Consider the following 26,060-nt stretch of genomic DNA (forward strand, 5'->3'; position numbering starts at 1 on the left):
CCACATGGGTGCAGAGGCCCAAGGACTTGGGCCTCCTCTACTGCTTTCCTAGGCCATAGCAGAGAGCTGGATCGGATGTGGAGCAGCCGGAACTTGAACCAGCACCCATATGGGATGCTGGCACTGCAAGCAGTGGCCTTACCCGCTACGCCACCATGCCGGCCCCTGTACGTAGGATCTTTAAAAATTCCTGGAAAATACATTGAAGAAACTATGCATGAATTTCAAAAATTTTTTTGCACCAAAATGAATTCATACCAATTTATTAATAACATACCTAATCTGGCTTGAGATACTAAAAAAGAAAAAAAACCCATCAGTTTGAGGAGAGCCTATCAGAGCAATAGGAATCTGGTAAGATTGAAGAAGGAGAGCATCAAATTTATGGTGAAGCTTGGAGGGTAGAATGATGGAATCACTGATACTTAATGAAAATGTTATGGCAATTGATAACTGGGGATGGTGCTGTGGCACAGTGAGTTAAGCCACGGCTTACAGTCTCGGCATTCCATATGGGTGCCAGTTCGAGACCCTGCTGCTCCACTTCTGATCCCGCTTTCTGCTAATGTGCCTGGGAAAGCAGTGGAAGATGTCCGAAGTTCCTGGGACCCTGCCACCAACATGGGAGACTGGAAAAAGCTTTTGGCTGTTGGCTCCTGACTTTGGCCTGGCTTGGCTATGGCCGTTGCAGCCATTTGGTGTGTGAAATCAGTGGATGGAAGATCTCTCTCTGTCTTATTCTCTTTCTCTCTCTTTCTCTGTAACTCTGGCCTTTCAAGTAAACAAATCTTTAAAAAATTGATAATTCAGGGGCCAGCACTGTGGCACAGTAGGTTCATCCACTGCCTACGATGCCAGCCTCCCATAGGGATGCTGGTTCTAGTCCTGGCTGCTCCTCTTCCGAGCCGGCTCTCTGGGAAAGCAGTAGAAGATGGCCCAAGCACTTGGGCCTCTGTGCCTATGTGGGATACTTGGAAGAAGCACTTGGCTCCCAGCTTCAAAGCAGCCCAGCTCTGGCCGTTGCAACCATTTGGGAAGTGAAGCAGCAATGGAAGACCTTCCTCTCTGTCTCCCTCTCGCTGTCTTTAACTCTACCTCTCAATGAAATGAATAAAATATTCTAAAAAATTGATAATTCATTTTAAAAAGGGATGAGATGATGTTGATAATGAAACCTTCAGCAGCTGCCCATCCATGTCACATTTCACCTTTTCCAGGCTGTAATTGATGAGGACTGATGACTGACAACAGAAAAACATCCAACCCCAAAGACATCTCAAGTGGTTAGGCTTCCACAGTGCCTACTGCAAAGTTACAGTTGGACAATCTTTCTGTTCAATGGATACCCAAAATGTTGCACCTAGATCTGTTATAGACAACAGTAGAGTTTTCAGTGGAAATTTTAAACAAGTGGGACCAAGATCTTGAAGCATTTCTTTGAAGAATTGTGATGGGAGATGAAACATGGCTTTACCAGCAGGATTCTGAAGACGAAGCACAGTAAGAGCAATGGCCACCATGAGGTGGAGGCAGTTGAGTAACATCAAAAGCAGACTCACCAAAAAGCAAATTGGGTCATGGCAGCACTTCTGTGGGATGCTCAAGGCATTTTGCTTACCAGCTTTCAGGATAGCCAAAGAATGAAAACATCTGCTTACTGTGAGTTTTTGAGAGTTTAGCCAAAGCTTTAGCAGGAAAACACGAGGGAAGCTTTCCCAGGGAGTCCTTTTCCACCACAACAAAGCCCCTGCTAATTCCCGTTATCCAACCATGGCAACTTTGCAAGTTTTGATTGTAAATTGGACATTAACCTTACAGTCCTGATTTGGCTCCTTTTGATTTTTGTTTTTAACTTCAAGCTATCTTTAAAGAGCAGCCATTCTTCTTCAGTTAGTAATGTAAAAAAGATGACATTCACATACTTGAATTTCCAGAATCCCCAGTTCTTTAGGAATGGATTAAATGACTTGTATGATTGATTACAGAGTGTCTTGCATTTGTGGAAAGTATGTTGAGAAATAAAGTTTGTATTTTTACTTTTCATTCCATTTTCCACAAACTTTTTGAAGTCCCTTTGTATACTTACACTGCTTTGCAATGTGGGTGTAATAACCGATGATCTTTTAGGAAAATATAAATGGAGAAAATAATCTTAGCAATAAAAAAAAGAGAAATGGATCAGGAACTGGAAAATTTTGAGAAAATAGTCAAAGATCTCTTTCACAAAAGCACCACTTTTAAGTTGTGTCAAGGGTGAGTTTCTGTAAAGTTTCAAAGAACCATATAAATGGTCTCTGAGAATAGACAAAGATGGAACAGTTCTCCATTCTTTGTTAAAAACACAGCTTTGATCCCAAAGTCTGACACAATTTAAAACACAATTTAAAAATACAGAATTTCAGAAATCTACAATACTAGTTTAGCTCTTATTCCCTATGCTTGATTCAAGGACATACAAATGTAAAGCAATTTCTCTAATTTAATTCACCCTTATAACTTAGGTTATTAAGAGTCAGTGAAACTCAGTATTTTTATCCCAAATTATAATTGAGGTTTTTGCCTTCCCCATACAAGACAGTCTAGCAACACTGAAGAAGCTGAAATGGAAAGAGGGCAAGGCCAACCATTTTATTTTCCTGTCTCTCTACCTATGACTGTTGGGTAGCTTTGACCTTCCTCTAGGACACCTCCTCCTCTCTCCTCTCCTCTTCTGATCTCTTTTATCTCATGTATGGGAACAGTGGTTTGCTAAAGTCAGCTCCTGCCAATTCGTTAGCTGGTTGTTGAATTCTCAACACTTTGGTGAGATGATTATTGAATATCCACTATTACAACTAAATTATGTAAACTAAAATTGCAATGCCATACTATATGGTGAATAAGTATTCTAGTATGCTACTGCACTCAATTCCACATTCAGTGATGTCACATTAGTAGCTTGAAATTGACCATGTTAGAATTTCCACAACAGAAATTGTCTAACACTACAAATCTGGGCTAGAGTTGTTCTTTGCCCAGATTTTAAAAACTTGAGGAGCTGGCATCATGGCTTAGCATGTGGAGTCACTGCTTGTGCTGCTGGCATCTCATATGGGTGCCAATTTGTGTTCTGGCTGCTCCACTTCTGGTCTAGCTCCTTGATAATGGCCTGGGAAAGGCAGCAGAGGATGGCCCAAGTGCTTGGGCCCCTGACACCCATGTGGGTGACCCAGTAAATCTCCTAGCTCCTGGCTTCAACCTGGCTCAGTGCTGGTTGTTGCAGTCACTTAGAGAATGAACCAGTGGATGTAAGATCTCTCTCTTTCCTCTGTTTCTCTCTCTTTCTCTGTAACTTTGACTTTCAAATGAATCTTTAAAAAAGAGAAAGTTGAGGGAGCCGGCATTGTGGCGTGGCAGTTTAAGATGCTTCTTGAGTTGTTGGCATGCTATATCTGGTTGGCCAGTTCGAATCCTGGATCTTCTGCTTACAGCCTGGCTTCCTGCCAGTGTGCCTGGGAAGGCAATAGAGTATGATTCTACTGATTGGGACATCGCCACTCTGTGGGAGAACAAGATGGAGTTCCTGGCTCTTGGCTTCAGCCCAGCACAGATCTGGCTATTATGTTTACTTTGTGGAGTGAACCTGCAGACAGAGGTTCCCTTCCCTCCCCTCCCCTCCCCTCCCCTCCCCTCCCCTCCCCTCTCCTCCCTTCTCTCCCATTCTGCCTTGTGACAATACAAGAAGGTAGCTCTGTCTGCAAACCAGGAAGAATGCTCCCACCATACACTATCTTTCAGTGCTTTCATCTTAGACTTCCTGCGTCTTGGAGTATGAGGAATGAATTCCTGTCAGCCACCTAGTCTATGCCATTGTTTATAAAATTCAAAGCGAAGTAATAGAGGGGTCAAATGGATATTGAGTCAGTAATCAGGTTTGGGTCATTTTTCCACTACACCACCCAGATTGCTGACTGTCAGGCTAGCTGTCTTTGGCAAAAGGAATTAGCAGTGAGCTAGTTTATCTCTCACTTGACCCTTCTCATAAGGGTACGGTCCCATTCAGGGGCTATACCTGTATTACCTAATTACCCACTAAATGTTTCACCTCTAGATCCTGGGTAAATATGTGAGTTTTGTGAAAGGAATACAGGCATTAAGTCTTTACCTCCCTCCATCCACCTCCAGAAACTCCAACATCTTTGTCATACCAAACAGTGGGCTGCATTGTGCTCTGCTTGTACCCTCACTGCTGCCAAACTTCTTTTCAGATAGCTGGACATGGAGCACATTAGCACATGTACCATCTAACATATGTGCAACTGAGGAATGAGCTGTCAGTCTCCTTATTTTGCTGGCACTAGTATTTTAGAATAGTTTTGATTTATTTATTTTCATTTTATTTCAAAGGCATAGAGGCAGCAATAGACAGCCAGAGAGAGAGAGAGAATCCTCCATCCACTGGTTCACTCCCAAATGTCTGCAATAGTTAGGGCTTGACCAGGTCAGGGACTCCTTCTGGGTCTTTCATGTGGGTAGCTGGAATACAAGTACTTCATCATCTTCTGCCTTTCCAGAATATATATTAGTAGGAGGTTGGATCGGAAATGCAGGGGTTGAGACTCACACCGGGCACTCTAATATGGGATGTGGAAGTCCCAAGTGCATCTTAACTGCTGTACCAAAGCCCACCCCTTGCTAGCACTAGTCTTTATAAAATATTCTTTGGAAATTCCTTCTTTAACTTTGTGGAGGAAGCAGCCCTGTCCCCATCCTTATTGAAAAGAGAGTAAATAACTACATATGACTGTAATTAGGTAAATTGCTTATAATACTGACATTTTTCTTTTTTCTTTCACCATGATTTCCTGTTATTTGGAGGCATAAGAGAATGTATAGCCCCAAATATTGGTGGATCTTTGTAGAACATGGGGTACTGGCTGTTTCTTTTTACTCAGCTGTGAAGTAAAACAGTCACTAGTCACCAATTTTAAGGCAACAGGATAAATACCACTTAAAAACATGGAGAGGCAGCTATTGTGGTACAGTAGGTTAAGCTATAGCTCAAGACACCCGCATCCTATATTGTAGAGCCTAGGATACAGGCTCACTTCCACTTCTGGTCTGGCTTCCTGCTAATGCACTTGGGGGGCAGCAAATGATGGCCCAAGGCCCAAGTACTTGAGTTCCTGCCACCCATATGGGAGATCTTAATGGAATTCTTGGCCCCTGGCTTTTGCTTCGCCTAGCCCCAGCTGCTTAAGGGAATTTAGAGGAATGAGCCAGCAGATGGAAGATATCTCTCTGTCTCTCCTCCTCTCTCTCTCTCAATTTACCTTTCCAATGAATAAACAAATAAATAAGAACTTTAAAAATTCGATCTAACATTATGTTAAATTAGTACTACTCTATTATGACTAAGTGAAGTAAATTTCAGAAAATTATCTTTACTGACCATTTAGTATGTCCCAGACATTTTGCAGGACAATTTCTAAATTTTATTTTAAAAGTTCTTAAAACCATCCCTAGTGGTAGATACCACCCTTACTTGGCATATGAGAAACTGGCTTTCAGAGAAGTCAATATACTGTAGAAGTTCACATAGTCAAAGTCAAGATGCAAAGATCCCACTTCAAAGCCTATGCTTTTTGGTTCACCATAAGGAAATTCACATCGGAATATCTCCATGCACTCTGCAAATGTATGGGAAAAATGGTAAGATAAGAACAAAATATTACCTCCTTAGAAAGGCTATACAGATGGTCCTTGACTTACAGTGGTTCAACTTGAGAACTTTTGAGTTTAAGATGGTGCAAAAGCAATGCATATTAAGTGGAAAATGTAGTTTTTTGAATTTTGCTTTTTTCCCAAGCTAGCAAAAGCAGTACAATATTTTTTCATGATGCTTGACTAGGCTAAGCTATGATGTTTAGTAATTTAGCCATATTAAATGCATTTTTAAAAAGATATATTTATTTATTTGAAAGGCAGAATTATGGAGAGAGAGAGAAGGAGAGACAGAGATCAATCCTCGATCTGCTGATTCACCCCACAAATGGCTGCAAGAGCCAGGGCTGGGCCTGGCCAAAGCCAGGAACCAGGAGCTTCTTTCAAGTCTCCCAATGTGAGTGCAGGGGCCCAAGTACTTGGGTTATCCTCTGCTGCTTTCCCAGGTGCATTAGCTGGGAGCTGGATTAGAAGTAGAGCAGGCAGTACTGGAACTGGTGCCTGTATGGGATGCTGGCGCTACAGGGCACAGGTTTAATTCACTGAGAAGCAGCATTCACCCCAGTAAATGCATTTTTGACTTGTAATGCTTTCACTTAGGGTGGTTTTATCAGGCTGTAATGGCACTGTACAGCCATCATTATCCTTAGGGTGGAGCCCTTGACCAATTCCTGTTAAGACAGAAATAGAACAATGCCCATTCTCACCAGTATAGCACATTATTCTAGAAATGCTTCCCAACAATACTAAATAAGCACATAAAATAAAATATTTTTGAAGGGAACAGAGATTATTTTATCAAGATTAAATTAATTGCTGAACAATCCAAAGGAATAAACCAGAAACTCAGAAATTTTAAGATTACAATCATACATCACTAAATGACAAGATTTATTTTGAGAAAGAATATCATTAGGTGATTTTTCTTATTGTGCAACCATAGAGTATATCTGCTCAGACTAAGGTGGCTGTGATGTAACTACACAGCATAATCTCATGGGACCACCATTGTATATGTGGTCCATCATTGAAACATTGGGGGATGCAGATGGATAGACCAATGGAACAGAATTGAAACACCAGAAATCAATTCAAACATCTACAGCCAACTCATATTTGATCAAGGATCCAAAACCAATCCCTGGAGTAAGGACAGTTTATTCAATAAATGGTGCTGGGAAAATTGGATTTCCACGTGCAGAATCATGAAGCAAGACCCCCACCTTTCACCTTACACAAAAACCCACTCAACATGGATTAAAGACTTAAATCTACGACCTGACACCATCAAATTATTAGAGAGCATTGGAAAAACCATGCAAGATATAGGTACCGGCAATGACTTCTTGGAAAACACCCCAGAAGCACAGGCAGTCAAAGCCAAAATTAACATTTGGGATTGCATCAAATTGAGAAGTTTCTGTACTGCAAAAGAAACAGTCAGGAAAGTGAAGAGACAACCGACAGAATGGGAAAATATATTTGCAAACTATGCAACAGATAAAGGGTTAATAACCAGAATCTACAAAGAAATCAAGAAACTCCACAAGATCAAAACAAGCAACCCACTTAAGAGATGGGCCAAGGACCTCAATAGACATTTTTCAAAAGAGGAAATCCAAATGGCCAACAGACACATGAAAAAATGTTCAAGATCACTAGCAATCAGGGAAATGCAAATCAAAACCACAATGAGGTTCCACCTCACCCCAGTTAGAATGGCTCACATTCAAAAATCTACCAACAATAGATGCTGGAGAGGATGTGGGGAAAAAGGGACACTAACCCACTGTTGGTGGGAATGCAAACTGGTTAAGCCACTATGGAAGTCAGTCTGGAGATTCCTCAGAAACCTGAATATAACCCTATCATACAACCCAGCCATACCACTCCTTGGAATTTACCCAAAGGAAATTAAATTGGCAAACAAAAAAGCTGTCTGCACATTAATGTTATTGCAGCTCAATTCACAATACCTAAGACCTGGAACCAACCCAAATGCCCATCAACAGTAGACTGGATAAAGAAATTATCGGACATGTACTCTATAGAATACTATACAGCAGTCAAAAACAACGAAACCCAGTCATTTGAAACAAGATGGAGGAATTTGGAAAACATCATGCTGAGTGAATTAAGCCAGTCCCAAAGGGACAAATATCATATGTTCTCCCTGATTGGCGACAACTAACTGAGCACCAAAGGGGAAACCTGTTGAAGTGAAATGGACACTGTGAGAAACAGTGACTTGATCAGCTCTTGTCCTGACTGTTGATGTACAATGTAATACTTTATCCATTTTAGTATTTTTTTTTTGTTCTAGTACCATTGGTTGAACTCTGCAATTAACACACAATTATTCTTAGGTACTTAAATTTTAACTGAAAAGTGATCCCTGTTAGGAATTTGGAAAACATTATGTTGAGTGAAATAACCCAATCCCAAAGGGACAAATACCACTTGTTCTCCTTGATAGGTGACAACTAACTGAGCACCAAAAAGGAAACCTGTTAAAGTGAAATGAACACTATGAGAAATGGTGACTTGATCAGCCCTCACCCTGACTGTTGATGTTATCCCTCTTAGTATTTTTTTTGTTTGTTCTACTTAATACTTTTGGTTGAATACTGTAATCAATACACAATTCTTCTTAAGTGCTGAAACTTAACTGAAAAGTGATCACTGTTAAACATAAGAGTGGGAATAAGAGAGGAAAGAGATGTGCAATTTGGGACATGCTCAAGCTGACTTGCCCCAAACAGTAGAGTTAGAAACATACCAGGGGATTCGAATTCAATCCCATCGAGGTGGCATGTACCAATGCCATCTCACTAGTCCCAGTGATCAATTTCTGTTCACAGTTGATCGTAATGATAGGACTAAGAACCAAAGGGATCACATAAACAAGAATAGTGTCTGCAAATACTAGCTGATAGAATAAAAAAAGGAGAGAAAGATCCAACATGGGAAGTGAGATACACAGCAGACCCATAGAATGGCAAATATCCTAAACAGCACTCTGGCCTCATAATCAGCCCTTAAGGCATGCGGATCCAGCTGAAATGCCCATGAGAGTATTTCAGGCATGAAAAGCCAAGACACTCTGGAAAAAAAAAAAAACTAAATGAAAGATCTCCACGAGTGAGATCCCAGTGGAAAGAACAGGTCATCAAAGAAGGAGGTACCTTTCTCTGAAGGGAGGAGAGAACTTCCACTTTGACCATGGCCTTGTCTAAATATGATCAGAGTCAGTGAACTCAGGGGGCTTCCATAGCCTTGGCAGCTCATGACAAGAGCCTAGGGTGATTACTGATGCCATAAACAAGAGTGTCAATCTGTTAAGTCAACAACAGAAGTCACTGTGCACTTACTCCTCATGTAGGATCTTTGGCCTTAGTGTGCTATACATTGTGATTTAATGCTATAACTAGTACTCAAACAGTATTTTTCACTTTATGTTTCTGTGTGGGAGCAAACTGTTGAAATCTTTACTTAATGTAGGCTAAACTGATCTTCTGTATATAAAGAGAATTGAAAATGAATCTTGATGTGAATGGAAGGGGAGAGGGAGTGGGAAAGGGGAGGGTTGCGGGTGGGAGGGACATTATGGGGGGGAAGCCATTGTAATCTATATTCTGTACTTTGGAAATTTATATTCATTAAATAAAAGTTTTAAAAAAATTTGGGGGATGGAAAATCCTCTCTCTCTCTCTCACTCTCTCTGTCTTTGTGCACAAATAAATATATATTTTTTGAAAAACAGACACAGATTATGTCCTCAGAGTTACACTTTGGATAAAGGGAAGATAGAAAATAAACCAAGTGAACAAATGAATGTATAATACAAATCTGCTTGTGATAAATGCTATTAATAAAAATATAGTAAAATTAAGGTACCCAGGGATTCCTATTTTAGATGGGAAGGAGGATTTAAGGCCTTTTTGAAGAAGTAGAAAGTAGCAAAGGTTTAAAAAGTGTATGAGTAAGCATATCAGCACCTCGGGGAGAATATTACAGGCAGATGACAGGGAAAGTGCCAAGATCCTTAGGTGGTCCTTTCCCTACACCGAACAGCTGGGCTACGCTGCTCCCCGTGGAAGTGAAGGTGACAGCGGCTCGGCACTGAGAAGCCTGAAGGGACATTCGGTGGCAGTTCTTCGACGTAGAAACAGTTTCTGCCTGGCAGAATTTGGATTCTGGAGTCTGACAGGAAACATTTGAAGGGAAACAATAATCATGCATTTACAAGTATCACTAAGAGTGCATTGCGAATATGATACTGGAGACAGGAGTGATAGCTGGGAGAAATAGAAGACAGCTAGAGACAACAGAAGCACTTCTGATGAACTATGAAGGGACCTTGGACCAGGCAAAAGCAATGAGGAGAGAGGTGACTGGATCTGAAACGCGTTTCCGAGATTCTGTGAGATTTTTCTGGTGGATTGAAAGTGAGAAATGAGAGAAAGAGAAAGAAAAAGAAAAGATGCTTGAAAACCTTATGGCCCAAGCCTATGATGGAAAGAAGCTGTGGAAACCAGGATAAGAAACTGAGTGGGAAGGGATGGAATAGAAATTTGGTTCTGAATATGTTAAGTTTGAAATTACCTCTAACTGCAGGAGTCATGTAGGCAGTCGCATTTAAAATTGAAGTTCAGGAAAGACTTTGGCATTGAGCTACAAATGTGGAGATACCTGTTTATAAGTGATATTTAAAGGTGTAGGACTTGATGATGTCAGCTAAGGTGAGTGAAGTCTCAGGACTGAGTTATGGGGGGTGCTGCATTTAGAGGTCAGATGGGTGAACGTCACTGTGGAGTGGTGACTGCAGAGGCCTAAGTCGGCTGAGACACGAGCTATGCTATGAAGATGCTTTGAAGTCAGTCCCCCAAGTAACATGACTTTTCACAAATTCTGTGACCCGGGAAGCATCCCCCGCCATTTGAGATGGAGGAAGCTCTCTCTCTTAGGGCCCTTAAAGGAAAAATGATTGACAATCCCTTTGTCTGAAAAACTCCATTGCTTGCCTCTTCACATATAGATAATATCCAGTGCAGAAATGTACTATACCTCTTTTTACAATTTTTAAAAAAGATTTATTTATTTACTTGAAAGTCAGAGTTACACAGAGAGAGGAGTGGCAGAGAGAGAGAGAGAGAGAGGTCTTCCATTGGCTGGTTCACTCCCCAGTTGGCTGCAACAGCCAGAAGTGTGCTAATCTGAAGCCAGGAGCCAGGAGCTTCTTCCAGGTCTCCCACGTGGGTGCTGGGACCAAAGGACTTGGGCCATCTGCTACTTCTTTCCCAGTACATAGCAGAGAGCTGGATGGGAAGAGGAGCAGCCAGGACTCAAACTGGTGCCTATATGGGAGGCTGGCACTGCAGGAAGCAGCTTTACCTGCTATGCCACAGCACTTTAATCAATAACCAAGATGTTTACCAGATTTTCATTCTGGTTTTTAACGTGATTGACAACTACATAAAGCAGTCTTGTTTAAACTTAACCCAGTGTATGTACCCACCCTGTAAGAAAAGTACAGAGCCTGTAGCCAAAGAGCAGCCCGCCAAGCAGCCAATTCAGATTACTTCTGGGTCAACCCTTTTAACTTTGATTCTCCATCTCAGTTCTGATCATTTCAGCCAACAGACATGTCTATGCTGATATACTATCACTATAAAACATCATTAGCCAGTTGTATAAGGTCTTCCAGAGTGATAGAACCAATAGGCTAGAGAGATAAGAGAAATGGATGTATAATAGATAGATAGATAGATAGATAGATAGATAGACAGACAGACAGATAGATAGATAGAGATAGATGATAGATAGGTGCTAGAGGGATGGTATAGATATAGATATGGATATAGATACATATATAGATGGGAGATTTAATAGAGGAATTGGCTCACCTGATTTTTGAGACTTAGAAGTCCCCTGACAGGGTGCTGTGAGCCTTAGAACCTAGGATGCGGCTGTGTGACTCAGTCCAAGTCCAAAGTGAGAGCAGGGAGAGTAAACAGAAGAGAGAGATGTGCAGATGCAGTTGAGGTGAAAGATGATGGGATCTTGGGCTAAGGTCGAAGTAATGAGGAAGAAAGTGGTTAGATTTGGAATTTATTTCTAAGACCCAGTGAGATTTGGTATAACAGGGAACAGGGAGTGATTGGAAAATTGGTCTAAGTCCTAGAGTACAAAGGGCAGAGCTCCCAGGAGTTCTGATGTTCAAGGATGGAGAAGCGTGGAGCCCAGCTCTTGGAGAGAGAGGAAGCCATCCCAAGCTAATGGGATGGTGCCCACTCTGTTGAAGGTAGCTCTTCCCCTATTAATCCATTGACTCACAGGCCAGTCTCTTCTGGAAACATTCTCACAGACACACCCAGAAATAGTTACCGGTTTTCTAGGTAAAATAATCCAATCAGGTGATTACCTAAAATGAACCACTCTACCAGTTAAAGATGTTAGAAGAGGAAAATTCCTGCTTGCAATAGATAAAAGCTGTGATCATATCTGGTCCACAATTCTGGTGTCTAAGCCATCCTTAACTCTATGTCTTGCCACTTGCATTCAGATTGGGCAATAGCTCTTAGATCTCATTGAACTACTTTCCAAGGTATTTCACTGGGAAATACTTCTGAATAGCTTGTGAGTAATAGCTTCCTGGGGTGCCCTCAGTCCTGTCCCAGCAGTCTGGAGATTTCTTGTTGCCCTCTACTTCAAATGACTATCACTAATATTTTTGGCTCCTACCTAACCAGTCTTAATGTTTTACATTTGGACTATAAAATATTAATAGATCATATCAATAAACTATCCAAATTTATTTCTCCAAATGTATTTTTTAGATTCATTTTGTAAATTCTCTTATTATTATGGCTTATTTTTTCCCCAGGCATGTCTCTTTCAAATGTGAGCATAAACCTGGAAAGAATGATTTTGAAAAGTCAAACCTTGGACCACACCTTGTTCCAACAAATACAAAAAATGAAGAAAGTAAGCCAATAGGTAATGCCTTCTGTAACATTTGCTTCTTTATTAATAAATCATTTTTATTATTTATTATTATTAATGTATGCATTAAAAATTATTGAAAAGTTTTTTCCATCAAAAGCATTTATGTGAGCTATAATGAAGATTTTACTAGGGTTGGCATTGTGGCGCAGTGGGTTAAGCTGCTGTCTTCTATGCCAGCATCTCATAGGGGTGCAGGTTTAAGTCCAGGCTGATCCACTTCTGATCCAGCTCCCTAGTAATGGCCTGGGAAAAGCAGAAGAGAATAGCCCAAGTGCTTAGGTCCCTGCACCCATGTGGGAGACCTGGAAGAAGCTCCTGGCTCCTGGCTTTGGCCTGGTGCAGACCCTGCTGATGTGGCCATTTGGGGAGTGAATCAGTTGATCAAAGACCTCTCTCTGTCTCTCCCTCTCTCTCTCTCTGTAACACTGAATTTCAAATAAATAAACCTTAAAAAAGAAAGAAGAATTTACCATGAAGAAATGGGCACTTTATCAAAGTGGATATTTTAGACAATTCAAAGAATAGAAATATATTTGTGTTTACAGGAGATTTTTTCCTTTTAGAAAGAAATTCCCTTAGCTTCCTTGGTTCTCAACCCTAAGAGTTACCTTGTTATTATTAAAAAATAAAGGATGTCCTAAACAGCACTCTGGCCTCAGAATCAGCCCTAAAGGCATTCCAATCTGGCTGAAAAGCCCATGAGAGTATTTCAGGCATGGAAAGCCAAGACACTCTGGCAAAAAAACAAAAACAAACAAACAAACAAACAAACAAAAACAAAACAAAAAAAACAAACACCTAAATGAAAGATCTCTGTGAGTGAGATCCCAGTGGAAAGAACAGGTCTTCAAAGAAGGAGGTACCTTTCTCTGAAGGGAGGAGAGAACCTCCACTTTGACTATGACCTTGTCTAAACAAGATAAGAGTCGGAGAACTCAAGGGGCTTCCATAGCCTTGGAAACTCATGACTGGTGCATAGGGAGATTACTGATGCCATAAACAAGAGTGTTAATTTGTAAAGTCAACAACAGGAGTCACTGTGCACTTACTCCTCATGTGGGATCTCTGTCCTTAATGTGTTGTACATTGAGACTTACTGCTATAACGAGTACTCAAACAGTATACTTCACTTTGTGTTTCTATGGGGGTGCAAACTGTTGAAATCTTAACTTAATGTATACTAAACTGATCTTCTGTAAAAAAAAAAAAAAAGAAGAAGAAATTATCAATTCCCAACTTGACTCTCACTGGGATTAAACATGACAATAGGTCTGATCTGATTTCATCATCATTTAAAAAATCATCTATTATTTTTCACTTTATGTTTCTGTGTGGGAGCAAACTGTTGAAATCTTTACTTAATGTATGCTAAACTGATCTTCTGTATATAAAGAGAATCGAAAATGAATCTTGATGTGATTGGAAGGGGAGAGGGAGTGGGAAAGGGGAGGGTTGCGGGTGGGAGGGACGGTATGGGGGGGAAGCCATTGTAATCCATAAGCCGTACTTTGGAAATTTATATTCATTAAATAAAAGTAAAAAAAAAAATAAAGTAAAGGATCCAGTATTTGGTCTTGCAGTTAAGAGGCCAGTTAGGATGCCCATATCCCTTATTGGAGTCTCTGTGTTCGATATCCAAGTGGGGCTCCTGACTCCAGCTTCCTGCTATTGCAGACCTGGTAGATGCAATAATGGCTCAAGTAATTGGGTTCCTATGATCTATGTGGAAGATCTGGAATGGATTCCTAGTTCCAGTGTTTTTTTTTCCTTTAACCATATACAGTAAATTTAAAAATCATCATAAATCATTAAAACTATAGCAGTATAACATTCCGAACCATTCATTTTACAAAAACATAAAACAAAATTTGACAAAACTATATTTGCAGCAATAGTGATACACACAGACATTTCTTTCCTTTTTGTTTTATTTATCTATTTATTTTTAGTTCCCACATACGAGTATGTCTTTCTGTGTCCTGCTTAATTCAATCAGCATGATGTCCTCCAGGTGCATTCATTTTGCCTCCAATGGTAGAATTTCATTTTTAAAAGACGGATAATATTGTGTGTGTGTGTGTGTGTGTGTGTGTGTGTCTGTATAACATTTTATTTATCTGATGATTTGATGATGGGCACCTCAGTTGATTCCATATTTTGTCTATAGTGAACAGCTATGCTATAAAAATGGTGGCACAGGTATCTTTTTTTCCCAGAAACCTTTTATTTAAGGGATAAAACTTCATGCATTTCTTAAGTACAACTTTAGGAACATAGTGATTCTTCCCACTGTACCCACCCTCCCACCCACACTCCTACCCATCTTCCTCCTCCCTCTCCTATTCCCAATCTTATTTTTTACTAAGATCTATTTTCAATTAATTTTATACACATATGATTAATTTTATAGCAAGCAAAGAGCTCAACAAATAGTATTAAAGAAAAAAAATTGCTCCTCAATAGTAGAGAGAAGAGTTGTTCAAAATCATTGCATCTCAAAGTGTCAATTTCAGTTCCATAGATGACCTTTTAGTTATCACAGATCACAGAGAACATATGGTATTTGTCTTTTTGGAACTGGCTTATTTCACTAAATAAGATGGTTTCCAGTTGCATCCATTTTGTTGCAAATGACAGGATTTCTTTTTTTTTTACTGCTGTGTAATATTCCATGGTATACATGTCTCATAATTTCATTATCCAGTCTTCGGTTGACAGACATTTTGGTCGAATCCATATTTTTTTTTTTTTGACAGGCAGAGTTAGACAGTGAGAGAGAGAGACAAAGGTTTTCCTTTTCCGTTGGTCCCCCCCCCCCCCGCAATGGATGCCACGGCCGTTGTGTTGCGCCAATCCGAAGCCAGGAGCCAGGCGCTTCCTCCTGGTCTCCAGGCGGGTGCAGGGCCCAAGCACTTGGGCCATCCTCCACTGCCTTCCCGGGCCACAGCAGAGAGCTGGACTGGAAGAGGAGCAACCAGGATAGAATCTGCACCCCAACCAGGACTAGAACCCGGGGTGTTGGTGCTGCAGGTGGAGGATTAGCCAAGTGAGCCGTGGCGCCAGCTGAATCCATATCTTAGTTATTATGAATTGAGCTGCAATAAATATGGGGGTACATAACTCTTTCATATGCTGATTTAATTTCCCTTAGGTAAATTCCCAGGAGTTGGACACAGCACCGACCCCTAGGATTCACTGTTAATGTTGTACATTCTATGGGTTTTGACAAATGGAGAATGGCATGTACTCACCATTATAGTATCATGCAGAAGAGTTTCATGGTTCTAAAACTGCTCTTTACTCTGTCCTTCTTATTTCCCAACCCCTGGTAGACTCTGGTTTTTTTTCCTACGATTTCCACTTTCCCCAGAGTGTCACAAAGAGTGTGCAGCCTTTTCAGATATGTTCCTTTCACTGAGTGATGTGTGGTCAGAGTTCTTCCACTCCACATGTTCATGGCTTGATAGCTCACTTCTTTTTATCACTGAATAATATTCAGTTGCCTGAATGTAAATTATTTCATTCCTTTACAGATTTTCTATTACTGCTGTAATTTTAATTCAATATTTTTTTAACTTTTATTTAATGAATATAAATTTCCAAAGTACAGCTTATGGATTACAATGGCTTCCCCCCCCATAACTTCCCTCCCACCCGCACCCCTCCACTTTCCCTCTCCCTCTCCCCTTCCATTCACATCAAGATTCATTTTCATTTCTCTTATATACAGAAGATCAGTTTAGCATACATTAAGTAAAGATTTCAACAGTTTGCACCCACATAGAAACACAAAGGGATAAATACTGTTTGAGTACTAACATTAGCATTAAATCACACTGTACAGCACATTAAGGACAGAGATCCTACATGAGGAGTAAGTGCACAGTGACTCCTGTTGTTGACTTTACAAATTAACACTCTTGTTTATGGCATCAGTAATCTCCCTATGCACCAGTCATGAGTTTCCAAGGCTATGGAAGCCCCTTGAGTTCTCCGACTCTTATCTTGTTTAGACAAGGTCATAGTCAAAGTGGAAGTTCTCTCCTCCCTTCAGAGAAAGGTACCTCCTTCTTTGATGACCTGTTCTTTCCACTGGGATCTCACTATCAGAGATCTTTCATTTAGGTCTTTTTTTCAATATATTTTAAATACTAAAACATAACTTTATTTACACAGTCTATGTTCCATTAGATTTTTGTTTCTCTGTCTTTATATAATGCATCTTTTTTTCCCCTTTAGTGCATATCTTCTTGTGGTACGCTTTCTCAATTTTTATCCAAAGAGTCTTTATTTCATTTTGATCCCATAAGAATATTTTGTTGAATATTTAATTGTGGGCTGGAAATTCTTTTCTTTTACACACACTGAAAGTACTGTTCTATTTTTTGGCTTCCATTGTTGCCATTGACAAATTAACTTAACTGCCATTTCTTTCAAGGCAATAGGTTATCCTCTTTTCTTTCTTTTATGTATTTCCACTATGTTATGTGCAGTAATTAACTGACTTTTACTTATTTTGCTAAGGATTTATTGAGACTTGCAAATTTATTGAGACTTGGTAACTGATCGATTCTGAAAAATTCTGTCATATTTCTTAAAAAAAATCCTCTATATTTAATTCTTGCCTCCTCTTTATGGAACAATGGTGAAATGTGTATTAAACTTTACTGAGGTCTCTGTTGTCTCCTGCCCGCCTCTCTGCATTTTTCCTCTCTGTGTCTTTCTCTGATAAATTCCTAATTCTTTCTTCTGATCTCTGGTCTACATTTCCATTTTTTCTTCTGTTGCAACAAATCAATTGCTTCTGGAGAAAAAATATAAAAAATATGTTAAGAACATATCTTTCCTAAATGTGCTTTATGACTTTTATTGCTTTAGCTATTTCCAGACTTATTTCTTGCTGTGTGAACATGGTAGGTATATCTATGTCTGACACTTGCAATCTTTGTGTCTGTATTGTCTGCTTTCTGGTGGTTCACTTTTGTAATGTCATATTTCCTTATGTACCTTATTATATTTGAATGTGTGCTGGACACTATTTGGAAACAATTTGAAGACTAAGATGATGGGACCTTACTACAGAGAAGATTTTTATGATTTCTTTCAGATATCTAGAAGCAATACTTGTCAAAACATTCCTTAGCCCACATTCATGGCATTTATTTTCCTGGAACTCCCAGTTGGCAGGAGTGCTAACTTCAGTCCTACACACACACACACACACACACACACACACTCATATTTCTTCTGGTATTCTCTTACCATAAGGTTATAACCCTTTGGAATTCCAGGTAAAATGAGTGCCTGTGGCTTTCTTTGGGGAGGAGGTCAGGAGGGAAAATCATTTCAATATCTCACTTCTGAATCTTTGGTCTTGTTTTAGTTTTTGTGTATTTCAGTCCATGAGGTTTCCAAAACCTGAGCTTACTTTCATATCACAAATACTCTCAGGGTAAATGTGGCTTTGTTTGTGGGACTTAAATATCTAAGTTCTTACCTTCTTACCAAATCTGTTATCAGCTTTCAGCTCCTGGATGCTCTAGGTGTGTGTGTGTGTGTGTAGTTGTTTTGTTTTAGATTTATTTATTTATTCAAATGGCAGAGTTACAGAGAGAGACAGAGACAGAGACAGAGAGACAAGGAAATCTCCCATCTGCTGGTTCATTCCCTAAGTGACCACAACAGCAGAATGGAGCCAGGCTGAGGCCAGGAGTCAGGAGTTTCCTACAGGTCTCCCACATGGGAGCAGAGGCCCAGGCACTTGGGCCATCCTCCACTGCTTTCCTAGGCACATTAGCAGGAAGCTGGATTGGAAATGGAGCAGCTAGGATATGAACCAACACCCGTATGGGATGCAGACATTGAAGTTGGTGGCTTAACATGCTAGGTCACAGTGCCAGCCCCTCTTTAGGTTTTTTAAAAATATTCTGTCTAGCTTTTTTAGCTGCCTTCACAAGGAAGCCTGGTACTAATTATCTGGCCCTTAATAATGGCAGCAGAACTCTCTGGTTCGTTTTCTTTTCTAAATTCACCATGATCTTTTTAAAGCTGTTTCATCATCTCCTAATTAAATCCCTTTCAGTGACTTCTCACTGCACTTAGTATGAAACCTGTTCTTACAAAGATCCTATATATTATGACCTTCGCTTGTATATTCAGTCTCACTTGTGCTTTCCCGCACTTCACTTAATCTTTTCTAGCCACCTTTCAGTGCAGCTGCCAGGCTGCCGCTTGCCTAGATTCACACTCCTTATTCACATAGCTTTCTCCTCATTTGCATGTTTTCATTAAATGTCATCTGTTAGGAAAGCTCCTCTCTGACTTCCTTGTATAAATGGTACCCCTTTTTATTGTTCTCCTTCACCAAAATGTGTTCATTTCTGGCACAGCATGTATCTCAGTGTACACTCTTTCGTCTTTTTACTTATTTATTTTCTACTTTACCCAGTAAAATATACACATCATTGGGCAGGACTCTTAGTCCAGGGTCCAGCACCAGTGTCGGGAATAAAGTAGGTGATGAACACGTAGCTGTTGGTTGAGTGAGTACCAGATTCCATATTGCTTGTTCTGTCTCTATAAAATTTTATTTGTTTATTTGAGAGGTAGAGTTACAGACAGTGAGAGGGAGAGACACAGAGAAAAGTCTACCTTCCGCTGGTTCACTCACCAAATGGCTGCAATGGTCAGAGCTGGGCCAGTCTGAAGCCAGGAGCTCCCACGTGGGTGCAGGGGCCCAGGCACTTGGGCCATCTTCTACTGCTTTCCCAGGCCACAGCAGAGAGCTGGACTGGAAGAGGAGCAGCCAGTAGGATTAGCCTACTGCGCCACAGCACCAGCCCGTTATGTCTCTTATTTAATCTTGTAAATACTGTTATTTCCAATTAACAGAGAGGAAAGTAAGGCTCAGAGAGGTAACGCAAATTTTCTAAGGCACATAACTTACAAAAAAGTGTGATTTGGATTTAAGTTTGCTAAAGCCTTACTCTGTATGCTCAAGTCCTACGCTATCCTTTAAGAAAATTCCTTGGGGGCTGGTGCTGTGGCATGGCGGGTAAAGCCACCGCCTGTAGTGCAAGTCATTCCATATGGGTGCTGGTTCATGTCCTGGCTGCTCCACTTCTGATCCAGCTCTCTGCTATGGCCTGGGAAAGCAGTAGAAGATGGCCCAAGTCCTTGGGCCCCTGCACCCACGTGGGAGACCCAGAAGAGGCTCCTGGCTCCTGGCTTCAGATTGGCGCAGCTCCAGCTGTTGCAGCCAATTGGGGAGTGAACCAGCGGATGGAAGACCTCCCTCTCTCTTTTGGCCTCTCCTTCTCTCTCTGTGTAACTCTGACTTTCAAGTAAATAAATAAATCTTAAAAACAAAAGAAAAAAGAAAATTCCTTAGGTGATAATCCAAGTTTATAAAATTCATAATTGGGGGTGTGAAAGTGCAGGTAGAGGGAATTATTTTTTTTTTCAAATGAATTAATCAAAAGATTCCTTTGAAAAACATGTATGATTCCACAATATTTAAAAACCTACTTTTATTTGAGTGGGCATTTAGCCTAAAAGTTGAAATGTCCCATTCTATGTTGAAGTACCTGAGTTTGATTCCCAGCTCTGGCTCTTGCCCCCAGCTTCCCACCAATGCAGACTCTGAGAGGTAATAGTGATGGTTCAAATTGTTGGGTTCCTGCCGCACTTATGAGAGACCAGGATTGCACTCCTGGCTCCTCCCTAGCCCCAGTCTATCCCTGGCATTATGAAGTAAACCAGCAGATGGAAGCTTTCTCTCTCTTTGCTTATCAGTTTTTCAAAAAAAAAATAGATTTATTTTATTTATTTGAAAGGCAGCATGAAAGAGAAAAAAGGAGAGACAGAAAGAGATCTTCCATCCCCTGATTCACTCCCCAGTGGCCACAATGGTTGGGGCGATGCAACACCAAAGGCTGAAGCCTGGAACTCCATCCAGGTCTCCCATGTGGTGGAAGGGGTCCAAGTACTTGGGTCATCTTATTCTGTTTTCCTAGTCACATTACCAGGGAGCTGGATCAGAAGCAAAACAGCCAGGACTTGAACCAGTGCTCCAATGTGGGATACTGGCATTGAAAGCACTGGCTTAACCTACAGCACCACAGCATTGGCTCCTTTGCTTATCAGTTAAATAAAAAACTTGCATCTATTTTTTGCCCAAGAAGAAAACGTTATACAATACAATTATGTATCTGTTAATAAAATTCATTTTAAGGCAAATCATTTTAGAATAGATTGAACTCTAAAATGTAAAAGCAATACAAACAATATATACGTAAAAAAAGAAGAATATTAAACTGTATTTCTGAATAGTTTATTACTAGTAATGGTTGATTGATGACTACCAGAAAATGGTTGATTGAGTTTGGCTAGATGTAGTCTAAGGTTATGAAATACTTATGTTTGGATTATTTTTCTTTAGAAAAAATAGAAGAAAATCTAAAATCAAGATCTGTTGAACTTTTTCATTATCTTAAGGATACACCTGAGGTAGGTTTAGTTCTGTATACTTATAATTAGCAGAAATTCAGATTGGCCTTAATAATTGTACACATACCTCTATAATCTCAAATTAAAATAGATTTTGGATTCAAAGGCATAAAATTTTAAAATGATTTCAGCTCTGATATTACGTAAGACTCTACTTTGTATAGATAATATAAAGATGTTTTTTCTTCAGATAAAACTATAAATGCATAAACATCTTACTTTATTATATAAAATGTACATCATTTGTTAATCTTATAATATGTAGTTAATACCATTTTTAAGCAGCTACAGTTAATCAAAGTATATAATTGCAATAATGACTACTATAAACAGGTTTAAATGCTACTGGAGAAGCTTTTTGAACAAGCAGTTAGGATGCCACTTGGAATGCCCACATTCCATGTAGGAATGCCTGGGTTTGAGTCCCAGCTGCACTCCCAATACCAGCTTCCAGCAAATACGCACCGTGGGAGGTAGAAGGTGATAGGTCAATTTTCTGCCTCCGACATGGGAGACCCAGATTGAGTCCCAAGCTCCTGGCTTCAAACTGACCCAGTTCTCGCTGTTTTGTGGGCATCTGGAGGAGTAGGTCTGTGGATGGGAACATACTGTGTGTGTGTGTGTGTGCGTGTGTGCATGTGTTACTCTGGACTTCAAACAAAAAATAATTTTTTAAAACAGAGAACTGATGAGGCTGGCATTGTGGCACAGTGGGTTAAAGCCCCAGCCTGCAGGTTAGGCATCTCATATGGGCACTGGTTCATGTCCTGGCTGCTCCACTTCTGATCCATGTCTCTGCTAATGCACCTGGTAAAGCAGCAGAGGATGGCCTGAGTCCTTGGGCCTCTGCATCCACCTGGGAGACCCGGATGAAGCTCCTGGTTCTTGGCTCCTGCTCCTGGCTTCCTCTGGGTCTTCCACATGGGTAGCAAGGGCCTCAGAACTCAGACCATCCTTTGCTGCTTTCCCAGGCACATCAGCAAGAGCTGGATTGGAAGAAGGGCAGCCGGGTCTTGAACCGGCACCCCTATGCGATGCTGGTGTCAAAGGTGGCAGCTTTACCCACTATGCCACAACAGCTGATCTGATCATTTCCTACACTTTGAGGTTTCCTTCTCCCCCTGAAATTTCTAGTTGCCTTTCTTTTTCTTAGAGAATTATAATAATACTGAATATCAACATATAAGAAGTGCTTGCATGTTTCAAGAACCTATTCCAGGATGATTACACTCTCAACAACCCAACAGAGTAGGTACGATTATCTTTATTCTCTGATGAGGAAAAAGAGACACAAAGAACATAAACATCTTGCCCCAGATCACATCGTGTGTGGCAGATCTAGGAAGAACCCAGCCATCTGGTGCATGCTCTGTTAATATCAAGATCTTCAGTCTCCAGAGTGGAAGCTGTAACTTTCTCACCCCGTGTGAACATGGTCACATTTCTTACTCATTCTCTCTATCGAATGCACTTCATTCCAGTCTTCTTGGAGGAAGTTTTCAAAGGGCCCAGTGATTTCTTGTTGCACATTTGACCCATTACATTTATGCCTCCTTACACTTGTTACATGGCTTAGTTTTTTTTTTTTAACTTTCTTTATTTTATATATTTAATTTTTTTTGACAGGCAGAGTTAGAGAGAGAGAGACAGAGAGAAAGGTTTTCCTTTTCCATTGGTTCACTCCCCAAATGGCTGCTACAGCTGGCGTGCTGCGCCGATCCAAAGCCAGGAGCCAGGTGCTTCCTCCTGGTATCCTATGTGGGTGCAGGGCCCAAGCACTTGGGCCATCCTCCATTGCCTTCCTGGGCCACAGCAGAGAGCTGGACTGAAAGAGGAACCACCGGGACAGAACCGGCACCCCAACCAGGACTAGAGCCTGGGGTTCCGGTGCCACAGGCGGAGGATTAGCCAAGTTAGCGGTGGTGCCAGCCTTTCTTTTAATAAATATAAATTTCCAAAGTACAGCTTTTGGATCATAGAGGCTTCCCTCCACCCCATAACCTCCCTCCTACCCGCAACCATCCCTTATCCCACTCCCTCTCCCACCCCATTCACATCAAGGTTCATTTTTAATTATCTTTATATACAGAAGATCAATTTGGCATATACTAAGTAAAGATTTCAACAGTTTGCACCCACACAGAAACACAAAGTATAAACTACTGTTTGAGTACTAGCTATGCCGTAAATTCACATAGTACAACACTTTAGGGACAGAGATCCTACATGGGGAGTAAATGTACAGTGGCTCCTGTTGTTGATTTAACAATTGACACTCTTATTTATGATGTCAGTAATCACCCGAGGCTCTTGTCATGAGCTGCCAAGGCTATGGAAGCCTCTTGAGTTCACATAGGGCCCAATGACTTCTTGTTCCACATTTGACCCATTACATTTAATCCTCCTTACATTTGTTATGTAGCTTAGTTTTCCAGAGTCTAGTATCCCATGTCTTCTTATTTCTTCTTAGATTTAATCTTTATTTTCCTAGAATATGTACTCAATAAACTTTCCAAGAAATGGAACATGAATATCTGAGAGAGTATTTCTTCTTTCCAATATACTGGATTAATAAGTTGGCTAAGTAGCATTAGGCTTCAAACTCATTTTTCCCTTTAACTTTTAAAAGATATTGTTCCACTGCCATAATTTAATGTTGTTACGAAAAGTTCTTAATCATTGAAAGTAACCTCATTTTTTTTCTAGAAATTCTTAAGATCTTGTCTTTATCAGTGTTGCTCTGAAATGTCTTCATCATTGCCTAGGTTTGGCTATTTTATTTCAAATTATGCTATTCATTGCTCATGGACCAGCTGCACAGCCAAATATCTTTCTTTAGGCCTTAAGAGTCTTTTTATTATTTCTGGATAATTTCATCTTTACTACTTTTCCTATTTTCTGCCGATAAGATATTAGATTCATTGGACGTATTTTCTAAAATGCTTTTTGAGATTTTTTTTGTCTCTGAAAGTTTGCCCTTCATTACGAGAAATTTCTCAGTTTCCTTTTTCAGTCCTTTTTCTGCACTTTTCTTCAGTGGTCATATTTTCACTTCCCAATGTTTCTAAAACTCTGTGGTTGTTTATCTCCCCTATAAAATCCTGTCACATTTGTTCTCAAAAAATTTCCAAAGATATTAGAGTTCATTTTCTTATGTTCTTTTAGGTTCTTAAATTACATGTTCATGCTGGTACCAGGTGTTCTTTTTGTTGATCATGATATGTATCTTTGAAGTTGCTAATTTTTATCCTATCTGGTTGTTACGTGGTTGGAATGTGTCCTTCCGAATTTGGAAGTTTAATTACAAATGTGATGGCATTAAGGGATGGGCTTTAGGGCTATGATTCAGTCAGAAGGGCTGAACATTTCTAGAACAGAATTAGGGACCTTAGGAGAGCGTGTAAGGGAATTGTTTGCCGCTTCTTGCTGCGTGAAGCATGACAAGGGTTCACCTGCGGAACAGAGCATGGACCCTCACCAGACAGCAACTCTGCCAGTGCTTTGACTAGGACTTCCTAGCCTTCAGAACAGTGAAAAATACCATTCTATTGTGTAACGATCATTCAATTTTTAAAAATGTTTATTTTTATTCATTTTTCATTTACTTGAAAGGCAGAGAGAGAATCTGTGGACTCAGTCCCTAAGAACATGCATAGCCATGGCTGGGTCAGGCCAAACCCAGGAGCCAGAAACTCCATCTGTGTGTCAGGGGCAGAAACACTTGAGTCATCTCTGCTGCCTTCCAACACATTAGCAGGAAGCTGGATTAGAAGCTGTAAGACAGAAAGAGGTGAAGAGAAATCTTCCATCCACTGGTTTACCCTCAAAATGCCTGCAAAAGCATTGGCCCATGGCTGGGCCAGGCGGAAGCCAGAAGCCTGGAACTCAGCCCAGGTTTCCCACATGGAATGCAGGGACCCACTGCTGGAGCCGTCACCTGTTATCTCCCAGGGTGTGTACTAGTAGGAAGCTGGAGCCGTAAGTGGAGTCAGGCCTTGCACCCAGGCACAGCAAAATGAAATGTAACTGTCCCAAGCAGTTTCTAACTACTACCCAGATGCCTGCCCTTTCCCTTCTGCAGGCTTGCTTTGTTATCCATAAAGTAGTAGTGATAATGTCTGTCTCATAGGGAATTTTGAGAATAAAATATAGCATTATATTTGAAAGCATTAAATGAACCAGACAGCTGTTAGTTACCATAATTAAACATTCCAAATATGAATTATCAAGTAAAACGATTTTTAAATATACGCACAATAAAAATAATTTCTGCGATAGTTTTTCATTTCGCTTGCTGTTCATCTGGAAAATGCAGAGCCCTGGTGTGTTCTATATTCCCAGCCTCTACACGCCTGTGGAAGGTCCTGCGGTTCTACAGTCTTGTCTCCTGTACTCAGCTCCCACACTAACACCTGTGAAAAGGAAAAAGGTTCTGTTTCATGCACAGGTATTCAAATTGCATGTTTATATCGAAACAACTGAAAGTTAACTGCGTCCAAATTTAGGATGTAAGCTTGAAGGAAACCTGGAATCAAGTACTATTTTTGAACATTCACCATATTTTCTTACTTAAAAACAGATGAAGACACTGTATGACAAAAGTGGTAAAGTTCAGATTCCTTACATTGGGATATAAGCTCTTTCCAGTCCTTCTTCTTCTTCTTTTTTAAAAGATTTATTTTGTTATTTCAAAACGTAGAGTTACAGAAAGAAAAGGAGACACAGAGAGAAAAACATCTTCCACTTGCTGGTTCATTTCCCCAAGAGGGCTGCAACAGCCAGGACTGGGCCAGGCCAAAGCATTACAGCTACAAACTTCCTCCTCCATCACTTATGCCCAC

The 26,060-nt window shown here is 40.4% G+C and overlaps 1 protein-coding gene across 1 annotated transcript in view; it reads left to right on the top strand.

The window, feature by feature from the left end:
• The window catches only part of C7H1orf141 (chromosome 7 C1orf141 homolog), a gene marked incomplete at its 5' end in the record, with an annotated part of 58,252 nt that overhangs the window by 23,905 nt on the left and 8,287 nt on the right, over window positions 1-26,060 (top strand). The window contains 3 exons of the mRNA XM_089299395.1: window positions 12,590-12,702; window positions 21,152-21,219; window positions 25,561-25,666. Of these exons, the coding sequence (XP_089155521.1) occupies window positions 12,590-12,702; window positions 21,152-21,219; window positions 25,561-25,666 (287 nt within the window). The remainder of the gene's footprint in view (window positions 1-12,589; window positions 12,703-21,151; window positions 21,220-25,560; window positions 25,667-26,060) is intronic.

This window comes from Oryctolagus cuniculus, chromosome 7 (assembly GCF_051225735.1).
Source record: "Oryctolagus cuniculus isolate XC-2025 breed Fujian yellow rabbit chromosome 7, ASM5122573v1, whole genome shotgun sequence".
Classification (NCBI taxonomy): Eukaryota; Metazoa; Chordata; class Mammalia; order Lagomorpha; family Leporidae; genus Oryctolagus; species Oryctolagus cuniculus.